Source organism: Mus caroli, unplaced genomic scaffold, assembly GCF_978045245.1.
Source record: "Mus caroli unplaced genomic scaffold, Mus_caroli_1 scaffold_12, whole genome shotgun sequence".
NCBI classification, from domain to species: domain Eukaryota; kingdom Metazoa; phylum Chordata; class Mammalia; order Rodentia; family Muridae; genus Mus; species Mus caroli.
In genome coordinates, this window is record NW_028227267.1 from 22,621,623 (window position 1) to 22,645,418 (window position 23,796).

General features: G+C 47.1%; 1 protein-coding gene across 2 annotated transcripts in view; it reads right to left on the bottom strand.

The window, feature by feature from the left end:
- The window catches only part of Cacna2d3 (calcium voltage-gated channel auxiliary subunit alpha2delta 3), an 857,083-nt gene extending 834,527 nt beyond the window's left edge, over positions 1-22,556 (bottom strand). For both annotated transcript variants that reach the window (XM_085828480.1, XM_085828479.1), the window contains exons 1-2: positions 22,278-22,556; positions 21,507-21,588 (exon numbers count right to left, since the gene is read on the bottom strand). In XM_085828480.1, the coding sequence (XP_085684606.1) occupies positions 21,507-21,588; positions 22,278-22,399 (204 nt within the window). In that variant the 5' untranslated portion in view covers positions 22,400-22,556. The remainder of the gene's footprint in view (positions 1-21,506; positions 21,589-22,277) is intronic.
- Positions 22,557-23,796: the final 1,240 nt, after the last annotated feature.

Here is a 23,796-nt window from a genome sequence, read left to right on the forward strand (position 1 = left end):
GGTAGTCAGGGTTCTTCCCAAAGCTTCCCAAAGTGCAACAGCCCGGCCCCAGACATTGTGTGCAGCTCAAGCTCACATTTGTAAAGATCTGCATTTACTCTAGAGTCTAGGCATCATGGCATAATTACCTTATTTTAATTAGCTGTTGTTAATTCCTGTTATTACTGTTACCCTTAATTTATTTGACTGCTAAAATGAGGGCATTGGGGAGCTGAAGGAGGCAGCTTGCTCTCTCCTAGCAAACTATTACATCATGGTTTATCTTTTTAAAGCCAGTCTTAAAAACAGTACAAGACACTCTTAAAAATCTCTAACTGTAGTGATCTTATAAGCTGGTAATAACAATGAATAAAGATGCCCTATGATCTTTTTTCTAGACTTGATTATTTTTTTTAAAGTCGTGAAAACAAATGCAACCTATGTGTAGAATATTTTAAAGCATAATTTGTATGAGCGGTAGTGTTTCAAAATCATTGAAATCCCTGTAGTCTGACTGTCTCAAGGCTGGAATAAACAGTGAAGATTAAACAGCACTTGCCATTACTGAGCCTTTACTCTTTAAGTCCACCCGAAACATGACATATATGACTTCATTTAATCCAAATAACACTGCCAATGAGTGGATTTTTTTTCTTTTTACTCTCAGGAAAATAAACCACAGCAAAGGTGTATACCTTAAGTTCATACAGCCTATGAGAAGCCAAGCAGTACTTGAATCCAGATGTGGATGTTTCTAGAACCTTGTTCTAAGCGCCGTGTTACTATCTCCACATGGAAGGAGGAATGGCTTGGTCACAGAGATGTTATAAGGGCTAGGTGACCATAAATTGGGCATCTTAAATGCTATCTGGCTCTTAGTAAATGCCCAACAAACAGCAGTATGCTGACAGAAGCACTATCCCTGTTACCGTAACCATTGACTTTTGTGCTAGGGAGCCACAGGGAAGATGGAAACAGCCAAGGGGCCTCAGAGAGCTTGGGAGATGAGAGGAGAGCCTAAACATCACCAGACAGCTAACTAGATGCCAAGGCCAACTGTGGTGATCTGAGTAATGTCCTAAAGGCAAAGGGGATGAGAGGGGGGCTGGCAGTGCATCATAGAGCATCTAGCAGGAACTCAGAACCTGAACTCGGGCATTGGGCTGAGAAGACGGAGAGATCGGAAGGCTGCTGCAAGGACCAGAGACTGGGATGGTAGGAAGAAGAGAAGACCAAGGAGAAGAGAGTAGGAAAAAGAGAAGTTCAACAAGGGACTGAACAAGTGAGTTCCTGGGGCTCAAGCACAGCTGACACATGGCCCAAGTATGTCCTGAAGGCAGGGCTAGACCATCGTGAGTAAGAATCACAGGTGGTACAGGACCTCCTGGCCAGCATCTCTGCCATGTTACTTCCTACTTTCCTCTCTGGTATCAGTGAAATCCCATCTTGTTAGCAAAGTCTCCTTTGACTCCAGACCAGAGCAGGCCCTCAAGTCACATGCTAACCTTGCTCATGGCAGCAGAGAGGCACCTGCATGCACTAGTCTAATTATTTGAGAAATTCCTGACTCCTGCTGTAGACTGTAAAGCCTGTGAGGGTGATCGAGCTCTGTCTTAAACTGTCCTTACAAAGCATAATTCCTAAGTCAGAGGAGCTGGTGGAAGAAAAATTCTTGTGGAATGATAAATGAATGAATGAACCATCAAGTCTTCTCTTGCTCTTGCCACGGACCAACCAACAATGCAACAATGCAACAAAGTCCCCTCTGGAGATGACCTCCACCTTCTCCCTATATAAATGCATTGGAAAAATGGAGAAAGAATGTGTTATTGATGTATTTTGACATCCTGGACTAAAAGCTGCTACACATGAAGGAAAGTACTAACAGCCATCATCTCTCAAATTGATGCTGCTACTTTAGAGGGCTGGACCCAAGGTCTTCTATAATGAACAGGACCAGCCTCTCTCCATGCCCCGGCCCACCCCTCCTCCTCCTGCAGCCAGCCAAATGGGGTCCAAGAAAGAGGACACGCGGTGCAGTGCCACAACCAACACCCCACTGCAACAAGGATGTGGTGCTCCTACGGGGATAGCTGAAGCAGTTTAACTCGCCACCGCATACAAACAACACACGTGGAAACGGCTTTTCCTTCCCCTTCCCATGTCCCAGGGGAAAACTCCTCAGATGGAGCTTTGATAGCTATGGATTGTTTCAGCTTCCTGGAGTCTACTAGCAAGTTAGGGAACTTTTCCTAAAGAAAGAGGGGCTGCCAGCAAGGCATTTTAACTAAGGGAAAGAACTGTTTGAATTAGCTTCTAAACAACCATGAAGCTTCATTTGATATGACACATTGTTGGGTCCACATACATGAACACATACATGCATATTAAGCATGCACACACACACACATACACACACACACACACACACTCTTTATCGATGGAGCACAACAAACGGAGGACATTTCTCTTAGAGATTCAGCTAATGACCCCCCCCATCATCCCCCGTAGCTGGCAGTCACAGTTGAGGACAGAGTAGACCTGGTGTGAACCTGTCTTTTCACTTATGATCTCATTGATCTCGGCCTATAAAGTTCACTCATTCTCCACAAATATTTATAGACAGTGACTGCTATCAAATCAAAGCCAATAGAGCAGCAACCTATTCAAGCCGAAGACCCTGTTCTGGAAAGCCAGCATCTTTGATAGGACCCCAGGTTAAAACAATGACTCTGACCATGGAGACTCAAAGAGAGTAAAAGTTGAAATGATGGTTGCTGCTAATTGTTGGATTTCTAAGACTTCCAGACACTGAGCTATATCTTATCTTCATGATCTAATTTATATTCACAGCAATTCAGTAAGATAGAGGTCATTTCAAGATGAAGACAATAGAGAGCTAAGACACTGCTAGGCCACATCCTGCCCACCAGTAGAGCCAGAATGTGAAGCCATTTCTAGCTCTAGCCTCATGAAGCTCGTTTGTCCATTGTCCCAATATTGGTAGAGGGCTCACGGGGACATTGCCTCTGAGATGCACATGTCCCTTCTCCTGAACCACTCGGAGGACTGTTCTTTTTCCCCACCTCTAGCCTGAACTGTGAATACAGCACACTTGTTGAATCTAGACTAGATTTTTATTTTAATTTGGCAGTTTAAAGCAATTAATGTCATTTAGTCAAGCGTGTTATTAAGTCCACATTCAAGGAAGGATGGCTTGGGAGAAATGAATATACTGGGTTATATAAATATCAATTTACTCACTGTCTAAAATACCACAAAATTTCATCATATGTCAAATATTTTAGTCCCTATATTCTTGCCTTTTATATTCAGAGATGACTCCATTCTCATATACAGCTCGAAGAACAAGGCTACGGTACAAGGACTCTTGGGGGAGAATGTTAGCAGAAATGTAGTTTTTTTTTGTTGTTGTTGTTATTACTAAAATCAAGTATCACTTCTGCTTTCCTTCCTACTGGAGCTGTTTTAATCCTCTCTCGGCCATTCGACTGAGCCCTCCCTGGCGAGTCTGGTGCCAGCCTATAAAGCTAGGTAGAGCCAGCGGCAACTCCACATTTCCCTGTCCTCCTGCAGATGCCAGCTGTGGACAAGGGAGAGGCAGATGCTGCTGGTAGAAAGAGGAGTGCTAGTATCATATGAAATGAAGGAAGGACCCCTACCTACTGAAGAGCAGACTGGGAAACAAATGAGGTCTGATCTCCAGCCCTCTGGAGCAGAAGCTCCACACGGAAGGACCTTCGAACTCTATCCTGTACAGAACCAAAGAAAAAGCTGCAATTTCAGAACTGTAAACAAGGCGCCTGCACTCTCTGATACAAAGGTTTCTTTGACTGGCATCAGGGCCAAAACAACCAAAGGGAAGGGAAGCCCATATCTGAGTGGCAAGAACTCTCAGGAATGGATAAGGGATAAGGTTAACTGAAACAAATATGACCATTTGGGGTGGAGCTGTCCAAGAGACCCTCCCATGCCTAGCTTCAAGATCTTGACCTGGTTTCCTCACATGCAGGATGAAGCTGGAACACAATTCTGGAGCTCCTTGTAAGACTTACTGAAAGGATCGTTTCCACACTTAATCACTTGTCAAGAGGCCTTGTCCTGGCACACTGAGAAAGACAGGCATAGTTCCTGACTTCAGAAAAACAGCTGATGCTGGAGACGTGCAAACAAAGAACTTCTCAGTGGATAGAGTAAAAACCCCAATGGCTGATGCATCAAGGAAGCATGGGTCAGCACAACACAGGTACCACATCACTGCGTAGAGGATGTAAGAAAGCAGCATTCTATATGCTCTCAAGACTACTTGCCCAGTCTGTACTCCCCAAAGTCCACTCTTCCAGTCTTCCTCCTTGTTTATTTTTATATTAAAAAAAAATAAATCTTGGTTGAATATCTGATACTGCAGAACACAGAGCATCTTGCTCAGTTTTTCAGAGTTGATCAACCTTTCAATTTATAGTCATAAATACTGAGAACTCTACATCACACAAACGCATAGTCTAAAAGCAACAGAAGTATGTTTAAGGCTATTTTAGAAATTTCACCCTAATTCCAAACCAAAAATTCATAGAACTATATTTTTTCTATTAGGAATTCATCCACAATTCAAGCAGCTATTTTAAAAATCAAAGACTTTAACACAATACAATTCAAAGAAATAGAAATACTATGTTGATACTTACATGCTTGGAGATTATGGTCAGAAAACATTAAAGGTCTTATTTTCCCTAATTAAACCATTAAGCTTCTGTAGGCGCAGAAAACGTTGTATTTAAAGGAAAAAAAAAAAAAACAAAACACCGCAGTTCATAACACAATGATGATCCCAATTGAAGCCAAAGGTGTTTTACCCAGCATTCACTGGTGCCATGTGTTGTAGTACCCTGTACAGTGCAAAGTGCACGGGTTAGAAACCAGGGATGAAGTGAATCCATAGACATAGAATAGGAGAGCCGCAGAAACAACTCAGCTAGTTAAGTATTTGGTTTTGAATTTACTCTTGGTCACGAACCTTTTACTGTTAGCAGATTTTTTCCCCAGTTCCCACATTCAGTTACACTAACTCATGTGAGGTTGCAAGCCATGGTTTAAGAAGCTATTGCCAGTGCAGGGTGCCAATTATATGCCCTCAAGATCATGTGGCTATCCAAGACCATCCAGAGTCTTATACTACACATCCCTAGCCCAGGGCAAGAAGAGAATTAAAATTTTACTGTGGCTTCTGCTGGATGCACACCACCATCATAAGACTGAAAACTTAGGAGTTGAACTAGGGCCATCTGCAGAGGCCTCATCACTCATACAGCCCTGCATTCAAGAATCAGTGTTAGGGCTTACTAACTTTACCAGTTTGTGTAAGTCACATGAGCACCATGTACTTAAGTTCCTCTAGAAAATTATGAGCGTATCTACCTCATGGGACTATCAGGATGATAAAATGACTGTTAACATTGCAACTGTCTATTTACCCATCATTGTTGTTGCTTTTGCTATTGTTGTTCTTGCTGTTGTTGTTGTTGTTGTTGTTGAACAAAGCACAGCTTTCATCCCAGAATTGAGCTGAACTAGCCTATTACTTTAGGTAACACTTAGGGCACTGTCTTATATACACTGAATCACGGGATCAATTTACTGGGCATAACTAACAATTCAAGATGATCGGAACAGAATAAGGGTAGGATGCTATAACATATCAGAATAGAATCAAGGTGAAGAGAATAGAACAGAACAGAACAGAACAGAACAGAACAGAACAGAACAGAACAGAACAGAACAGAAAGTATAACACCAGACTGCACTCAGGTGTGAATGCTGACACTGCCACACCCAGAAAGCTTGGATCAAGAGTTCAGGCTAAGTCTGGGCTATATCAAAAGATGGTATCTCGATGATAACTATGGTGATAATTAATAGCAAATTGCATTCCAGAGAATACAAATAAGCAATGATTGGGGAAATGAGTTTCACCTCTCAGGCTGTGTGAGGAGCAATATAATGTGCATTGCTTATTATGTACGAGGTTTGCTTTAAAAGTGTGAAAGGCACTGCCTTAGGAAAACATGCAGTTCTGTGCCCATCAGGACCCTGGGAGAGCAATCCTTGCACAAGGATGAGGGGAGACCTTTATTGAAAGCAGATGGCACCTTTCCTACTGATGTTCACCAAACAATTTTCTGTTAAAGGGCTGGAAACCACAGGTCCCTGCAACCTATTTGGGAAGAAGAAATGCCATCGGTGAGAGGTCAACAAATTTCTCTCCATCTCACAAATTGGAGAGTGGCTACTTCAACGGCAGTCAGTGATTTCTAAATAAACTGCTTCAACAATTGGCCGTGCACCCGGCTGCCTTTAGACTTGCAAGATGAAATGTCTGGCTTGTTTCTAAGTCTACATTTCTACTGCAGAGGAAGCCTCCATTTGTGCTATCCATTCTGAGGAAGGACAGATCCATGCCAGCTTGGAGTTTCTCCCTGGTTCTAGAACAGAGCACTCATAGCCTCTGGCCCAGCACAGACTCCACACAGAGAGATATGTCAGCAAACCAAGGTGCACAGGTCAGAAAGGAAGGAAAGGACTTCTCTTTAGGGGAATCCAGAAGCCTTCCCAGAATCAAACAGACGTAGCATTTCTCAAAGCATGGTCCATGGACCACCAAATCCCTGAGACCGTGCTTTGTGCAGATTCCAGGGCTCTGACCATGTCCACTGAATCAGAACCTCTTGGTGTATGACCTGGAAATGGTGAATTTTAACAAGATCCCCACGTGATATGCTGCATACTAACACCTGATCCTGCAAGATGGGGCTGAGTAGCCAGACAGGGCGAGCAAGGTCAGTGGTGAGGTGAGTAATGCCACAGTCACAGCCACGGAGAGGTGACACAGCCGGATGCATTTGGGGGGACGTGAGCAGGGCACTGTCACCGAAACATTCCGGGTAAAGACTTGAGAGGTAACCACAGCACCAGAGGGATCCTGGCACCCCATCCCAGCCTCTGCCTGTCTCATGGGGTATCAGTGAAAGCTTATTGAAGCAGGAAGGCATAAAACATTTCCAGCATCTCACAAGAGCAATTGAATGAATGTGAGCCTCAGAAGAGAGCTACAGATCTGCCCAGAGCATGGTAGTCTATCTAAGCAGGACTTGTATTGAAAGCAAGGAAATGGTGGAAGCCTTGGGTTTCAGGATGGCTTGTAAGTAGTGAGTAGACATTTTTTTTAAAAATGTGCTGTTCCCTCCCACCATCACCTATGGAAACTCTCCTGATGATTCAGTGACACAAAGCTCTATGGCTGTCAGGGATTCACTAGGAACAGTCTTTCCAGGTGAAATTCCTGCTGCTTAAATGTGACTGAACCGAGCAGAGGTTGCAAATGTCTCCTTTTTGCAAAATGCAAATTAAGTGGGTTTCCAGGACAGGCCACTAAGGTGCCTGGAAGGTTTCAGCAGGGCCCAGGACTGCATCTCCATGCCACCCAAGAAGCCCACCCATGAGGCACAGGGCCCTTCCTTCTCTCTGAGGCAAGAGCTCAGGCTTGGCAGTCGGGACCCAGCTTCTGTCTGGCCATCCCTAGTTTCTGGTGAAATGCAGGTCTGACCCCGACTCCTTCACATTCATGGCCAGAAGGACCAACACACAGCACCACGTCCAAGTTTCTTCACTCCCTTCTCAGTGACCAGGCAAGTCTCAGCAGGAAGGTAGAGTGTGAACATCTGATCCTGGTCACTGCAAGACCCCATGAGTGCTCTACGGCAGAGAGCTATGGTCTCACAGTGAAGTCCCTTGTCTGAGAGGCACTGGATAGAGACCTCCTCCCAAGTCTCTGAGCACAGGACCTGGTTGGGTCTGATAGTGAAGAAAGTAAAGGCTGGGAAGAAATATCTTTTTGGAAAAACTGCATTCCACTAACTCCATATCATCCAATTCCCACACCCCAGAGATGTGCCTGTCCTCCTTCAGAGGGTGTATAGTGCATGCAGTCTTTCAGAGGGTCTGCACTTAGTGAGGGTCCTCAAAGGGACTGGAAGAACAGACAATTGAACCTGCAGACTGCACGTGCCAGTAAAAATAGTCCAAGGTAGCTCCACCCTCTTCTTCCCAAGCTTCCCTCTTTGCAGAAAGGTGCTTGAACCAGGTCCTGTCAGCTGAGTACAGGCTGGGAGACCTGTAAGCCTGGCTCTGTGCAGTCTGTAGGTCTAAGGAGCTACAGAAATCTACCTCCAGATAGCCAGCAACACACAACTCAGAAATCTACCATCACTTGTGTAAACAAACATACAACACACAGACTAAAGGGAATCCCTCCCTAAGAAGTCCAGGTCATGTTCTGCACACAAGTTGAAGCTGGAAAGGCCTCTGAGGGGTAGGGTGGAACCAGGTGAAGTTTGCTGCCCTGTGAAGGTGAAGGGGAGAGAAATTAAAATTCACATTTCTCCCTAATGTCACTGGGAATGTGGCATGCGGGCACTTTATGGAATTAGCTGCAGCAGCTTCCTAATTGCCTTTGCTGAGTCGCCTCCCCCAGGTTGATGGTGGCGGCTGCTGCGGGCAGGCCCATCAGTCTCGCTTGGTGCTCCTCGTGCACCCGCCTGGCACTGCGGTGCTCCTGCCGCAGCTGCCAGGTCCCGCGCTGCAGAGGCACTAGGACCCCTCAGCCAAGCTGCAGACTTCCTGACTGCAGTAAGGGTACTGATGATGCAGAAGGGCAGGGATGCCCCCCAGAGGCAAGGAGGGGGTCACCTGGCTGAGACAAGTGGAGACAGTGGCCTCTACTGTCTAGCCATAGGTACCTGCTGGCATTCAGAGGCTATGGGTGAAGGACCTGTCCGTGGGGCTTCAGAGCTACATACTCTCCCCAGATCAGCCCCCAGATTTTGGGGCATCCAACAGTCTAACACTGGCACTCAGAAACTGGGCACTGGACAGTAAATGGGTAAAGGGGCAGAAGCCCTTCATCCTCTGCCAGTGCCCAGCAGCGCTCTACGCATCACTAGCTTGCAAGGACAAGAAAGAGGCTGGGCATGCTATTCCTTCCTTTGTTTATCTGAACACTGATACAAGCCATGAGAAAAAATGCTGAGTCCCATTCCAAAGGCAGTTCTATGCCAGGTGCCAAAAGAGAACCCTCTCCAGGTCGGAAAGAGCAAGCCTGTCCCAGGGACGGGAGCTCCTACTCACTGTTCCCCGCCTATCAAGACTCAGGTGATAAGGGGGTCTCTGAATATCACACGTCCCCAGATCTGCCAGGGGCATGGAAGAATTTGCTGGACGCCTTCCACAGAAAGTGAAACTGACCCTGGGTTTCAAAGGGCCACAGCCGTCAGGGCGGCTGACAACCGTTCAGGAAGGAGGAGGAGCAGGAATGAGGAGGAGGAGGAAGGGGAGGAAGAGGAGGAGGAAGGAGGGAGGAGGAGGAACTTCACTTAGCGAAAAGAAAAACAAACAAATGAACAAACACCAAAGCCAGACCTGAACACAGCAAACATCCAGGAGAGAGGGACAATTAATGGGGCTGTAATGTTAGTAACCCATTAATCAAGTAACAAAAATTGACTAGACACTTCTCAGGTATCCGGCTCCATGTGACCTCTAGTGTGTGACTCTGTACTTAAGCCTACCATGACCTCATTGTAGAAACGGAACCTGTGTTGTCAATGAAAAGGTAAGACAGGTCAAGCTGGATCTCAAGGGCAGATCTGTCTGGTCTCAGGGCCTCAGAGTCCAAACTGGCTGTTCTACACTACCATCCAACACTACTGTGAATACACAAGGGGAAAGTTTACCAAATTCAATCAAATTCTCAGATGGGATAGGGGTGATTGACCCTCAGAAGAAATAGAAGACATAGAAGGTAGAGGTCTGAGCACCTTTCTCTCCTACCCTTCCAGTCTCCTTTAAATTCCTTGTTATACAGATGAATAACAAGACTTCCAAGAAACAAGACAGTGAGTGGAACTGTGAAGAGGCTGCAATCTTTATGAGTCAAGTATATACAAAGCCCAAGCAAGGGACCGATGACTGGCCCTAGGAAATGCCCCAATGCCTCCCTGTGACCCCACCCCATTCTATACGCAAGACCCAAAGCCTAGGTGTTGAGCACAGCTGGTGAACACAGCTACATTTTCTGTCTCTGTTTATGCATCTTTAACAGAGATGGTATTAGACCTCAAGGTTTAAATAGATGATAAGACACACAGCACAAAGTACAAATAAGCTGCCGACCTCATCATTAGCACTGCCTCCTAACAATCCCTGGTAGAGTGCAATGGCCAGCAGCTTGGTGACAGTCTGCAAACAATGCCCCCAAAGCCTCAGCAGCAGCAGCCAGAGCTTGGTATGTGGAAGCTATGCCTCAGGAATAGTAATGCTGCTGGAAACAGCATTACAACGGGCCACTATTTGTGAACACCCATCCTCAGAAATCCTTACTTCCAAGCATCCTGCATGCATCTTCCTACTTAGACCTCGCTCAGTCCTACCCTAGAAGCTAAGTACCTCTAAGTCTATCTGGTAGATAGGAACAGTGAGGTCCCAAAGCAGTACCATCTAGACCCCAGTCTGAATGTCTGGTTCAGACTCTCAGCTCTATACAGATGTCTGTTCCCAAGATCAACTCCTTCTCTTAAATGTAGATTTTTTTAAGTCAACCCCCTGATTTCTTTCTAAGTCTCTCTATATTTCATATCTGTCTTAAGGCATTTATTTTCAGAAAGAGAAAAAAATGCAAAGCTTTCTCCTCAAGCAGAAAATCCAGCTATGGCTCCATAGTTTGGAACTCCTGTGCTGGGTAATACTTAGTCGTTTCCCAAAGATAAGTGAGCTGTGAACAGTCTGTAGAGAGGATTACATCTTCTTTCAGAGTGACCAGCACTCTTGTTATTCTGTAATGCTTAAGCTTGGGAACAAAACTGGGGGCAGGGGGTGGTAACTCGTTACAAAACATCCTTTAGAAAAAGAAAATACTGAATGACTATCCAACTCACCTACCGACAAACCCAAAGTCCCGGGTTTGTAGCCTTTTAATGGTTGGGTTGGGCTATTCCGTCTGAATCACTGTGTGAATTCTGTGTAAAACCAAAGGACAAGTGTCCCCACTGGGACAAACCAGGCCAAAGCTAAGAAAGGATATTCAAACTTCAGCATCGCTGTCCCAGAAGCCAAATGAGTGCCACTTACTTCTGTGGTGACCAAAAGTGTATGTTGTCCATTGAGCTGTCTGCATATGTCTCATCGGTACTCTTCCAATAGGTGGTCCACTAATAATGGAGATCCATGGTTGCTGGAGTGCAACCATGTGCTAGGGACTTCAGGTAGCTGAAAACTACCTACATCCAGCAGATTCGCAACCTCCCGCATCTCTTGTTCTTTAGCTATTTTTCGACCTCTGCTTCAACAAAATATAATGGGAAAGGCACTGCCAGTGGCACAGGCACAAGGAGCAAAGCACTTGCCCTACATATTCAACGTGTGCCTTGTTTAGAGGACAGCCAGACAATGTCACAGCAAGGATGAACTTTAACTTCACAGGTCCCTACTTTTATCATACAAGGGACAAGAGTGGGAGAGTTTTGGGCAAGAAAACAAAAATATTGCTTCCCAAGAACGTATACTAAATGAGTCTCCTTGTCACCAGGCCTCTGTCCATTAATGGGCATGAGACGTTGCCTTGATGTAACCACCACAGGGTCGAAGGCACAAAAATTTCAAGCCTGTCTCTTGTTCTTCACTAATAATGAAGCAGGACATGAACATGGTAGAATAGCCAGAAATTAGGGCTTTTTTAGGCCACTTATTGATCTTCACACTTGCTAAGGGTCATGCAATCCCATCATGCTCAGAGCCTGATGTCTCAAACACTGGCATTATGTGTATTACTTTGTAAATGGGGAGAGGGGTGAGTATGAGCCCATGCATGTTAGTGCCCAAGGAGGCAAGAAGCAGGCATTAGAGCCCCCCAGAGCTGGAGCAGCTCTGAGACACCTGACACAGGTGCCGGGAATCGAACTCCAGTCCTCTGCAAGGACGCTTAGCCCCTGAGCCATATCGTCCACCCCTATGTGTGTTGCTTTATGATACATGAATCAAGACCTAGGCTGAGCAAATCAGTGACTACATGGCACCCCTAAAACAAGCGTGAAAACAAACAGACAAAAAATTCTCCTCACTTGTCCCTAGCTCACCATGCTGGAAATCTAGAACCAGATATAGATGCCTGGTCCCCCCCGAGAGCCAAGAATTCGGAGCTGTCAGAAAATTAAGAAGCAGCCCAGTGTAGTGGTGTACCCAGCACTCAGGATGTTGAGGAAAGAGACACTTCAGGCCAGCCTGGGCTGTTGTGAGACCATGTCTCAAAAAACCATTCGCTATTTTGAAAAGGAAGAGTGGGAGGGGACAGAAGGAAAGGTGGTGATAGGGAAGGAAAATTAAGACAGAAATTCAAAGTTATGCTATGAGCATGGGTGGGTCTAGCTTTGGGTCTAGACTTAGGGGTTCCATAAGTCACTTATTCCCTTCATTTCTTTTGAAAACATGAGCCCAAAATCTTAAGAAAACATGTCACACACACACACACACTGAACAAACTTAGGGAAAGAAATGACTGGCCTGAGTTCTCAGTGAAAGCAGAAAAGGAAAATGCCCCCTGGGTTTTGAAGAAGAGTCCCATCTTCAGGTCACAGCTGAGAACAGAACTTGGTCAGCAGCTTCACAAGGTTGCGCTATCTCCTAGACTAAGATGATGCTAGAGCAACCTAGATGCATGCTGCCCCGACAACCACCATCTCAGCAGTCATCTCTGTCGCTCTCCCTTGGCAACCGCTCACATCTGGTGCGGCACAAATCCACACTGCGAGGTAAGGCAGCATGACCTCATCACGGGGGCCGACCAGCAGTAAGATTTCTGGGAGAGCAGTTTTAGCACCCCTGCTGAAGAGTGAGGATCAGAGTGGGTATGAACAGCAAGAGCATCGTCATCCGGTCTCCGAGCTCTGCCTGCCCTCTGAGACCCTACAGATTTGACTCTAGCTGTGGTCAGGTGGAATGGGCACTATAGGCAGAGACCTGGGCACTGTTCCCAAGCTGTTTCACCTCCTGAAACCTCAGGCTCCACCTGTAAGGCAAATAATGCAGGCCGCCTTTGTGTAGAAGAATCCAAATGGGCATCAGAGAAGTGCTCTGCTCACACCAAACACTCAAAGAAAACAAAAGAGCATATTCTTTTCCTCTGCAATCCCAGTGGGCATATTCTTGGATACCTGAGCTGATTATGACCTTGGAGGATTTTGGGAAGTCCAGGGGCCACTCAGACTCTATTCTGTGGCAGTCACGAAAACAAATGGCTCTTGAGCACTTTCAGCCAATTGACCCAAATGAAGGAGATTTTCTTTCATTGCTGACTTCTACCGCTGCTTACAATAGCTCTGTGCATAAGCAGTTTTAAAAGGTTCTCCGTTACTATAGGAAACCCCACCTCCAAGACTTCAAGGCACTGGTAACCAGGGAGAGGTGGCATGTTGCGCTCATTCAACCTCTTTGAGGACACAGAGCAGGATTGCAGATGCTCAAGGCCAAAACACAACAGCAGGGCTGCCAAGCAAGCTCTGGAGAGGACAGGGACAGCAGGAAGAGCCAAGGAACACCAGGTGCCCTTGCTTCCTGCGGGGGTGACAGATGGCTGGCCCCACACACTGCTTCACCTCTCTATACCCCTCCCCACCTCCTGTTGGCCTCTAACACCATTCTCCAAGTAGTCCCTGGGAAAAGTCTGAACTTTCCAAAGGCCAGCAGGAAATAGTGTCCTAGCAGGAAGTCTCCTGCTATTGCCCATGTTGGTATGTTGTCTAAGGGAACACTAGAGTTAAGAGGTGTCCACTGTGACTGTGACATACATGCTGTAGCAATGGCTGGATGCATTGGGTCTTCCTATGACTTATAAGTCAGTCTATTATCTATCTATCTATCATCTATCTATCTATCATCTCTGGAGAAGCAGCAGCCACTTCTTCAACCTGACCCACCCACAGCCCAGGAAGCAAGGCAGACCATGGCTGACAGGCTTCAGTGGACACCTTCTGTCTAGGAAGGAGGGAGCTAGATTACATGTATATGACATTCATCCAGACAGGAACAGTAGTTATACCCCTCTGGCCTATAGTACCTGTTCCTTGTCAGCTACCAAGTAGATTGCCTTCCTCAATTACCACCTATTCACTACTGAACCCACAGGTATTTAGGGATCCAGGCCCCAGAGTGCTCAGCAAAGATGGCCTGAAGAGCTTTGTTTGCATGATGCAACCCAAAATGCCCACCAAATGTCATTGCAGGGAGCTTTTGACGAACCAGGTACTGTGCCATATATATAGGCACTTTGCATATTTTATTCCATGGACCATATTGGCCTCCTTTCTGATTTTAAGGTACCAGTTCTAAAATGTTATACCACAGGTGGCCCAGACAGGAAATGGAGATAAGGACCGAAAACCTAAGTCCGTATGACTCCAAGACTGTCCTCTCAGCCATTATCCTGGTTTTAATGATTGCTGAAGTAATTTCCACGTGCTGCCTCATTTCACTCCACGCTAGAGAAATCCAGGTATCAGTAACTTTCTTTCCCAAAGAGCAACCTGGGCTTTCAAAAGATCACATAAAGAATGTGGCCAGACGTGCAGACTTGAGAAGGCTAGCTCAGATCCTTGGAGGGGCTGCTTAACCTTTGCAAGCCTCAGCTAGCCATCTGTGAAATGGGCCGAACAGTAATCCCTGCCCTATTAGCTTAAGGAGAGATCTGTTTTTGATGTTTTTAAGACAGGACATTGACTGACATCAAACTCCCAATCCTCTTGCCTCTGCCTCCCCAGAGCTGGGATTACAGGTTTGTGCTACCGTATCTCGCTTGTTGGAAGAATTTAATGGAATGACCCTGAAGTGATTATCACTGGACCTGAGATAGAGAGACTGCAGAGCTAGTGCTCCCTGCTTCTCCTATTAGATTAAGCGACATGCCCAGGGCTCCTCAGGAAATGACAGAGAAGATAAGCAGACAAAACTCCTAGACCAGTGACCTTTCTTTTAAGAGCACATCTCTAAGGGATGAATATCTCTGCAAATGTTCCCAGCTCGTCAACGGAACAAGGATGGGCAAAGGAAATCTCATAACAAATGAGAGCAAGGGTGAGATACCTGGGAGGAAAGCCAGCAAGTTGAGATGAAGACGTCTTGTCCCACAGAAGGCTTAGCCAGGGACCAGTAGACCCCAGACTTGGTTTAGCACTTTAACACTCTTCTTTCTGCATTTTGTGGCCTACCAACATGCATGTCCCTGTCCTAAGCAGTTCCTCACATTCCAGTTGCACACACCATCCTATATCCTAGCCAAATCCATGCTTGATGAACCGCAGCCACTCGGTTCTATACCAGCATCCTGGTTTGCTCTGTTTGGCGAGTCTCTCTAGCAACCCAAGATGAGGTCCTCTCTGTCAGCCAGCAGCATCAGGCACTCTGTATGAGCAGCATCTACCTTGATGGCAGAGATACAGACACAGGCACAAACTCAGTAGCTATGATGGTATTGACAGGTGAAATCCCCCACACTGACAAGCAGTTGTTCCCCTAAAATGTATGACCAGTGGTCTATGGTATGAACTCACAGCATTTATGGCTCTGCGCAGTTTACTAGTCTGGATTAGTTACCTACATTACAGCTCTTTTAAGCTCGAGAGGGTTAACCACCTTCTAATGACAGGTGTCAAGATTAATGTCCTGACATATGCAAAGGGAAAGTCAGGGCCATCCATTCCTTGTCAAGAGAGAATGCTTCCCTTTCCAATATATCCTTGAAACACATAATTTGGCCTCTTGAGTTGTTTGTTTTCATAATCCTGATCTGGGGTAAGTGAGAAGCCATCTAACAGATGCATTTATTACAAGTTGCTGAATGCAATGCCTCGTTTAAATGGCCCAATGAGTACTTCACAGGTGTCGCTCAAAAAAAAAAAAAAAAAAAAAAAAAAACAAACTTGTCATGTTTTAGAAACACTATTTTTTTTTCTTCAAAGTTTATTCTTATGATAGTTTTCTGCCAGTTTGGCGTGCAGACCATCCCACAACACATCGGCTACACAGCTGCCCAAGGCACTGAGGGTGACTCCAAGCATAGGCCACTGTTTTGCAAGGGCACAGTGGTTCTACTTCAGACAGTCTGCTGACGGCTATACACTGAGGAGAGCCCGGGGGATGTATCCACTCTTCTTCCTCACGGCCTGTCTCCTTTCCTAGAAGGACAGGTGCATTCTGATTAATGGACTGAGGAGAACAGAGGGGTCAGCAGGGTCGTCAGAGCCAGGCTTCAGAAACCTCTCTCTGTGGATGGTATATAGGCCATTAACTCTTCATGTGGAAATGGCATTAAAAGAAAGTGAAGTCTCATATGCTAATTCATAGACTGATACTTTATGGCATCTATTTAATTTCTTCCATGGTCTCAGACACAACAAAACCCCTAAATCAAATTACAGCATCTTAAGCAACTTACACCCACTAACATTCTACGCTTCAAAGACCCTGGCAGTCTCCACCCCAGGGCCATTTTCTCTGGTGCTGATGTTCCAGGAGGTAGGGGATCCTGACAGACCTTGTGTGTGCAGATAAAGAAAAGGCCCATTTGTTGGCTTCGATGACGGCAAATCTGGATTAATGACAACCCGGAGACAAAGGCTCCTGCTCACATGAGATGTGCACTCATTTTAGCAAGCTCAGCACACTTAGTCATTTATTGGCTGCCTTATGTGGGAGCACCATGTACCAGGGAGATCAATCAAAAACAGAATCTGAAGTCCCAAATTTGCACTCCCGTGGATATGTGCTGCAAACTGAAGCTGAGTGAAATTGGAGTAAATACCATAAGTACACAGGAGTAATGGGTCCCCCTGCTTCCGTGGATCCCACCACACGGTGATAATCTTCATCAAAACCTGAAAACACTAATTGTACTGTCCATGCCTGAGAGGGTTCATACCTGGGAGATGATTTCATATTCATGTGTCTGCCCAAAAACAAACTGGTAGTATAATAACCACAGGTAGTATTAATTAATACTAGAAAGAGATCACCCTCACATAACTGCAACGGAAACCTGAAGTTTGCCTCCAACAAGAATTCCATTCATATCTCCAGCCCCTTAATTTTAACAAGCATATGCAAATCTCTTTGAGTAGCACCGACTGCAGCAGTTCCTCGCAAAAGAAAGAAAGCAGAATGTCTCTGACAGAGAAGAAATCTTAGGAAAGGGGGCAGAAAAAAAGAAAAAGAAAACCAAGAAACCAAAGGATCCTACAAGAACTTAGCAAGAGACCATGTGGGCATTAAGAGTTCAGACACCTGCCACACGTGCATCCTGGTGACAGGTCTAATGAGACTGGTAATTAACCAGAAAGATCGGAACTGTCACTTCAGAAATGTCAAGACTTTAAAACATAATATAAAAGAAGAAACTCTATCATCCGAAGCAACGGTATGAATGTACCTCGGCAACACAGGCTAAATGTGTACCCTTAGGGACAGCAGGTAATTGTCTTTATTCTAAAAGAGCTGAGCCTCCTTCGTGATCTGTAGGGCTGTGCCTCCTCAGGACAGCACAGCACAGACCACCACCACCACCACCACCACCACCACCACCACCACTACCACCACCCCTTTGCAATTCACAAATGTTTTTTGTTAATTATTAAAAAGTCCATTGATTTCCGTATTGATGAAAAGTCATAATTGTAAAAATGGCTAAAGGGATCGGCCTCTTACTTTGCTGACTCTGTCCTGCGGAGAGAGACATCAAGTTTGTGTATTAAAGCCATCTCAATAAATAGTTGATATCACAAAAGCCTGCTTGCGCCTTTCAAGAATCAAATGGCCTGGTGAGTGCTGCAGGAGGTGCCCAGGTAGCTGTGGACTGTGTGTTGATGTTAATAGCAGGAGCACAGATTACCTGGGCTTCCCATCTCAAGACTGGAAAATGTCACTAGCATCCGATATTCCCGGGGACATTCATCCCCAACATGCAGGTCTAAACAGAATGAAAAACTCCGCTTCAGAGGAAATCCACCCCCCCCCCAAGAGGAGGGGATGAAAATCATGCAAATGTTTTATTGCAAATGTTAAAGGTGTGATGTCTTTGTGTTTAACAGCCAGGTCCTCAGACCCATTAGAGCACTTCTCTCGGTGAATTCCAGAACAGAGAGGTGACCAAACTACTCCTCCCTCCCAGAAAGAACCCAGAAAAGCACATTCTTTGGGGAAAACGAAGCAAGATTAGGCAGCTAAAAACTGGCATGAATATGTCAAATAGGAAGTTAATTAAAAGCTGAAGAGAGTAGGAAGCCCTGCAGTATCTGCCAGTGAAGGAGGCAGCTGACAGGCACACAGGGGCACACTGGCACTTGACTTCAGAGGGCCTCTAACAACCCCAAAACTGCTCAGAATCCCTCCCATGTTCCACTCTACAGCCCAGACACATAACTTTAAAAACTCTCTGACTCCCTGTGCTTTATAAGATCCAAATGCCTGCGGCAAATGAAATGAAGAGATTGCTATTCCCATGTTCAACTAAGGCAAATAGAGGAAGCTAATTGGGCAAGCCTGCACAGAAGACCTACTAGAGCATCCTAAGCTACAGGAGGGAGAACCACAGCACCAAACACAGAAACATCCAGGACACTGATCCTGTAGGGCAGTGAACCACAGTGTTACCCATGAGTGTTTACTTTAGACTACAAGTCACATTACCTAACAAAGCATGTTGCCAAAATGGCAGGTCTCCCAGTCTCCAAACACCCCAAAGTAGATGGCCAATTCTTCTTTCACTTATATTCACAGTAATTACTTTGGAAAGTTTAGGCCCAAGATAAAAAAAAAAAAAAGAGAAGAGAAGAGAAGAGAAAAGAAGGCAGGCAGACAGACTTCCATTTCTAAAAACAAACATGCTACTTTGATTCATAACATGAAGTTCTGGTTAGAAAACTACATAAATACATAAAATTATATCATAACACATGCTACATTTTTTTCCTTAACTGAGAATCAAATGTAAATGCCCGCACCTTACAAATGAAATTACGGTCTATTATGCAACCCAGTATTGTCACCCATGAATTCCCTTAACACAGTGTTAATGCATTTTCCAATTGAATTTTTTAACTCATTTTCAAAGCACCTCAATTGTTAGGATACAGAGACGAGATGGAGAGATGTGTGCTGTTTTGATTTAAGGAAATAAGTCCTAATGCAAGTGGCCAGAAACTTGAAAATCAGCAGGAGGGTGACGGTACCCTTACTTTTCCAAGTGCTGCTTTGTCTCCAACACTCAGAGCATCTCCACTTTCTCACTACTGCTGGATGCTGAACCAATGTTCTTCACCATTTTAAAGAATGCAGTCACATTTGGGAGATCAGCATGGCTCAGAGGTTTCTTAAAGGTGCTTCCTAAAACATCTCATTCACACTTCTGGTCACTCCTGAAAGTATCTGCCAAGCAAGCCAAAGCTGTGGGTATTTCACAACCCCTGTTGTGAAAGATGACAAAGCCCAGTACTAGAGCAGATAAATACCCACCCTGGATCCTAACTGAAAGCATCAATTCACCTTCCCCTCGAATTAGTTACAAAAACGCCAGACAGCAGCAAGAAAGGGCAACAAAGCACTAAACAGCTGGAAACAATTACACAATTGTCAAGCTGAAAACTCAACAAGGGCAGAGCAAGGCTGGTGAATTCTGTCTCAGGAACCGTGCAGATGAGAAGTATCTTAGCCACTGCCAATTTGCTATTATACAATAACTAATAATGGGGCTGATGGGATTTGTGCAGCACACATGGGTGCATAAACTTCCAAGAGAAGACAAATGTATTTCATGTGTTCCCCCAAAAAATGTTAGCTAGATGCTATCTAAGTACGGAGACCAAACAGGGGGCTCTTTTGGAACTGTTACAACTACAACATGCAGATGAGAAATATCTCTTTAAAGTTATACAATATGCTCACACTCAGAGCGTCTAGGAATTCAAAGCATAGGCAAAATACGCAGGCTGTGTCACAGTCCGGAGCTTGTCACATAAAACATCTGACAAGCAGGCAAAAAGCCAGCGCACAGGCAAGGCTGGACCAAATTAAAAGAATACCAGGGAGAAAGGCCATTCTAAAAAATAAAATAATAATTTAAAAAAATGGAGGGTAGCAGGTATGTAAATGGCTGTCCTCCATTAAGGCAGGCCAATGCATCAAGTTTTATCACTGACTAAATTTCAGTGAACTTCTTCCCAGTCTAAAGGTGAACAGTCTTCCCTATGGCTTGAAGGATTCAATGCCTGGCATTTTTTTTCCCAGCACACCTTGCTATCCTATTATTGGACGATGCCTTATTATAATATTTGAATTTCGTGTAGCAAGCAGTGTCATATAATGCCCCGCAATGCTACTCTCTGAAACGGAATGCCATAAATAAAATATGGACTTGGTTACCAGGCAGCATGCGCAACACATATGGTACATTGGCCCGAAAAACACATTTTAAAATGCTTAAAAGTTAACTTAACAATTTAAGCTCTTTATACCCAGTCTCTGAGAATTGTCCCCTAAAGGCCAATCTTATTTTCTATTGTCAGGAGAATATCTGGATTAATTTGGTTCATTTACTAACTTGAAATTCTTTTCACCCGCTCTGGTCTCCACCCTCACCACCCACCCACCAGCTCATTCTTTATCTTAAAGGGGATAAAGGGGGCCATATATCTCAAGATGTAATTTTAAGCTTGATGCTGCCTATTTGAATTAAAATTGATGCAGCTCCTGATACCAGCCTAATAATCAATTCTCCATTCTCATTACTTTACAGAAATATATGGACGCAGACCAATTTCTTAAGTTTGTGGACCACTCTCCAAGCTTATTACCCGGCAGTGCAGCTGAGTGGAAAGATAACCACATCCATTCGCCTTATCTGTAATGATGTAATGCACCCCAGCCCTAGGTCTAGATGATTGGGGAATAATGGGATTGTAGGACTGCAGGGATGACAAACAAAGCTGCTGGTATCTCGCCAATACACTGAACCCTATGACTCCCGTGCAAGGTGGAGGCTCCAAGAACAGAAGCTGCCGGCTGGATTCTGCCCCTTGGAAGAAGTTAGCATCTTTTGGCCAGGGAAGCATCTGCTCTCGCACTGAGACAGCAATACCAACAACTGCGAGAAGAGCCATGCAAACACACTGTTTCCGAGCCCCAGCCAGGACAGTGAGAGTGAGTATCCTGCTTTTCTTTGTGTTTGGAATCAAGTGTCATCTAAAAATAACCGGTTGGTAGGGAGAAGTCACTGCACAGTACAATGCCAAGAACGGGAGATCAGAGACTACTCTGATAACTGATGCAGCTCTGGGCTCACGTTTGTTTGGAAAAACTAAATCTGCCTCCATTTTCTGTGCTAGAAAAATCATCGCTGTCTGTCACCACAGAAACCTTACCTTTTGCAGAAGCTGGGAGCCCGAGTACTTGGCAGCGATGGATTTTATCTCCCCACCAAAAGCGGAGGCCCACAGCTTCACTCTATGGGGAGAAAAGAGCGGAGAGAAGAAATGTAATACCAGTGTCACCGTCACACACGCGCACACACACGGGGCTGTGGCTGAAAGAGCAGGGCGATAGAACATTAAAGGAAAAAGGAAAGAAAGATAGAAAAAGCTCTCTCTTACAAACTACCCGCACCAAGATGTAGAGCGCAGCGCGGGATGGGGTCCGGGGTCACCTGAGTTCAGAAGGTGTAAAGTCTGGCTCTCTAAGAAGACCACTGGCTTTCATAGAAACAATTGCCTGGTTACTTAAACACCTAAAATGAGCATTACCTGGCAAATACTACTCTGAAGAAATCCACCCATCCCCCCCACTCCCCACCCCCGACCCCGCTTCCCGGAAAAGTAGGATGGCAAGGTAGCAGAAAAGGGGACCATTAAACAGCCCGTTGAAGTTGCAGTCGGTAAACAGGCTCTAAACTTGGCGCTGTCACTTGAGGTGAACCTCTCCAGGTCTTACTCCCCAGCCCCAGGGAAAGGGCGAGAAGGTCCCACCCTAGTCTCCCGCCACTGGGTGCTGATGCTGAGAGGCAGGTGCAAGAGGCGAGGCCCACACCCGCCGTGGGTCCTGCCCAGCCGCACCTGCAGGCGCCCAAACTTGGGCGCCCCGGGTCTCTCTCGGGCGCTAGCCGCCCCTCCGGGGGAGTCCCAGCACCAGGCACTTACACGGAGAGCGGGATCTGCTGCTCCGAGCGCACCACGTCCCCCAGAGCGGCGTAGAGAAGCGCGGTGGCTAGGAGCGCCGAGGCCCCCCGGGACGCGCAGCACAGCGAGCCCGGCCCGGCCATCCTGGCGGCGGCGGCGGCGGCGGCGACTGGAGCGGCCGCGGAGAGCTGCGCCGGGCGGGCGGTGGGCGAGCGCGCTGGGCTGCCTGCTCCGCCGCGCGCCGCCCCTCCTGCCTCTCGCGCGCCGGGCTCACTTGGGGAGCAGGGGGGAAAAAAAAGCAGCGGGGTGGGGGGGGAGGGGAGGGCGGAGAGGAGGCGGGAGGGAGCACTGGGGAGGAGGCAGGCGCGGGAGGAGGGAGCGAGACGCGCCTCTTGCCGCGGCAGCTGCCCAGCCCCGCCTCGGCGGCCCCGGGGAGTCCGGCGAGCCGCGGCGGGAGGGCGGGAGGCGCCTCGCGGGCGGAGACTCGCAAACTCCAGTGTCCTTGGCCGCCACGGCTCGTGCCTCGCCCGGTCCGGCCCACTGCGGCCGCTGAGTTCTTTACAACTCCGCAGTCCGCCGCCACGGGCGCGACTCTCCGGTGGCCCCGGGCGGTCCCCAGGCCCTGGCGACCGGAGCGGAGTGGGGGTGGGGGGCTCGGGAGCGAGGCCGAGGACCCCGATGCTCCACACTTTGTCAGTGGTTGATCTGGTCAGGAGCCCCGGGGACTGGTCAGGGGCGTAGTGGTGGGGGGCTGCGGAGCCTAGAGGTGGTGCGACCCCCTCCCGATTCCCCTCACGGCTCCTTGGGAAGAGGCAGAAGTCTGGAAGAAGCCAGCGGGCGGCGGCGACGGCAATGGACCGGCTCGTATAGCGGCAGAACGGGCTGGGGATGGGACAAGGGGGTCGGGTTCTAGGGAGTGCACCGCGGCGTGGCCGCCCATCGCTGCTCCACCGCCGCGGCGACTGGTGGAAAGCGCGGAGGGTGGCGCTGCAGTCGCTGCGCGGGCACCCGGCGGCCGCACAGCTCCCGCTGGCGTTCGGAACCACGGGCTGGGGTGAAGCTCGGGTCCGCACTGCTACGCGGTGCACCCAGGGACCAGGATGCCCGGGCGTGAAAGGAAGCAAACGCAGCGGGGAGTCCAACCTGACCGGCAGACACCCTTAATTCTGCGGTGGGAGGAGGGGGGTTCAGATTGCTCCGGGCACGGAGGTTCCGCACACCAGCCCCAACCCGGGAGGAGGTGGCTGAGCGCGGGCGAGGCTTCTGAATACCCACAGGGAAAGCCCAAGGATGTCTCTTTCGCCGAGGCCCCACCCTTAGAAAAACCTTTTCCCCATCCTCGCACAAGCTCTAGGGTGTGACTAGGAACTTTGTGGAGCCCTCGCGCGGGCTGACGGTAAAGACCCGAGTGAGGCTGAGTCATCCTCGCCTGGCGGAGCAAACTCGGGCGACCTGGGGCAGCGGTGCGCTCCTGACCTCGCCTAGTCTCCGAACGCGCCCCCGCCGCCTCGGTTCTCCTTATGTGCATGTATTTCCGTCT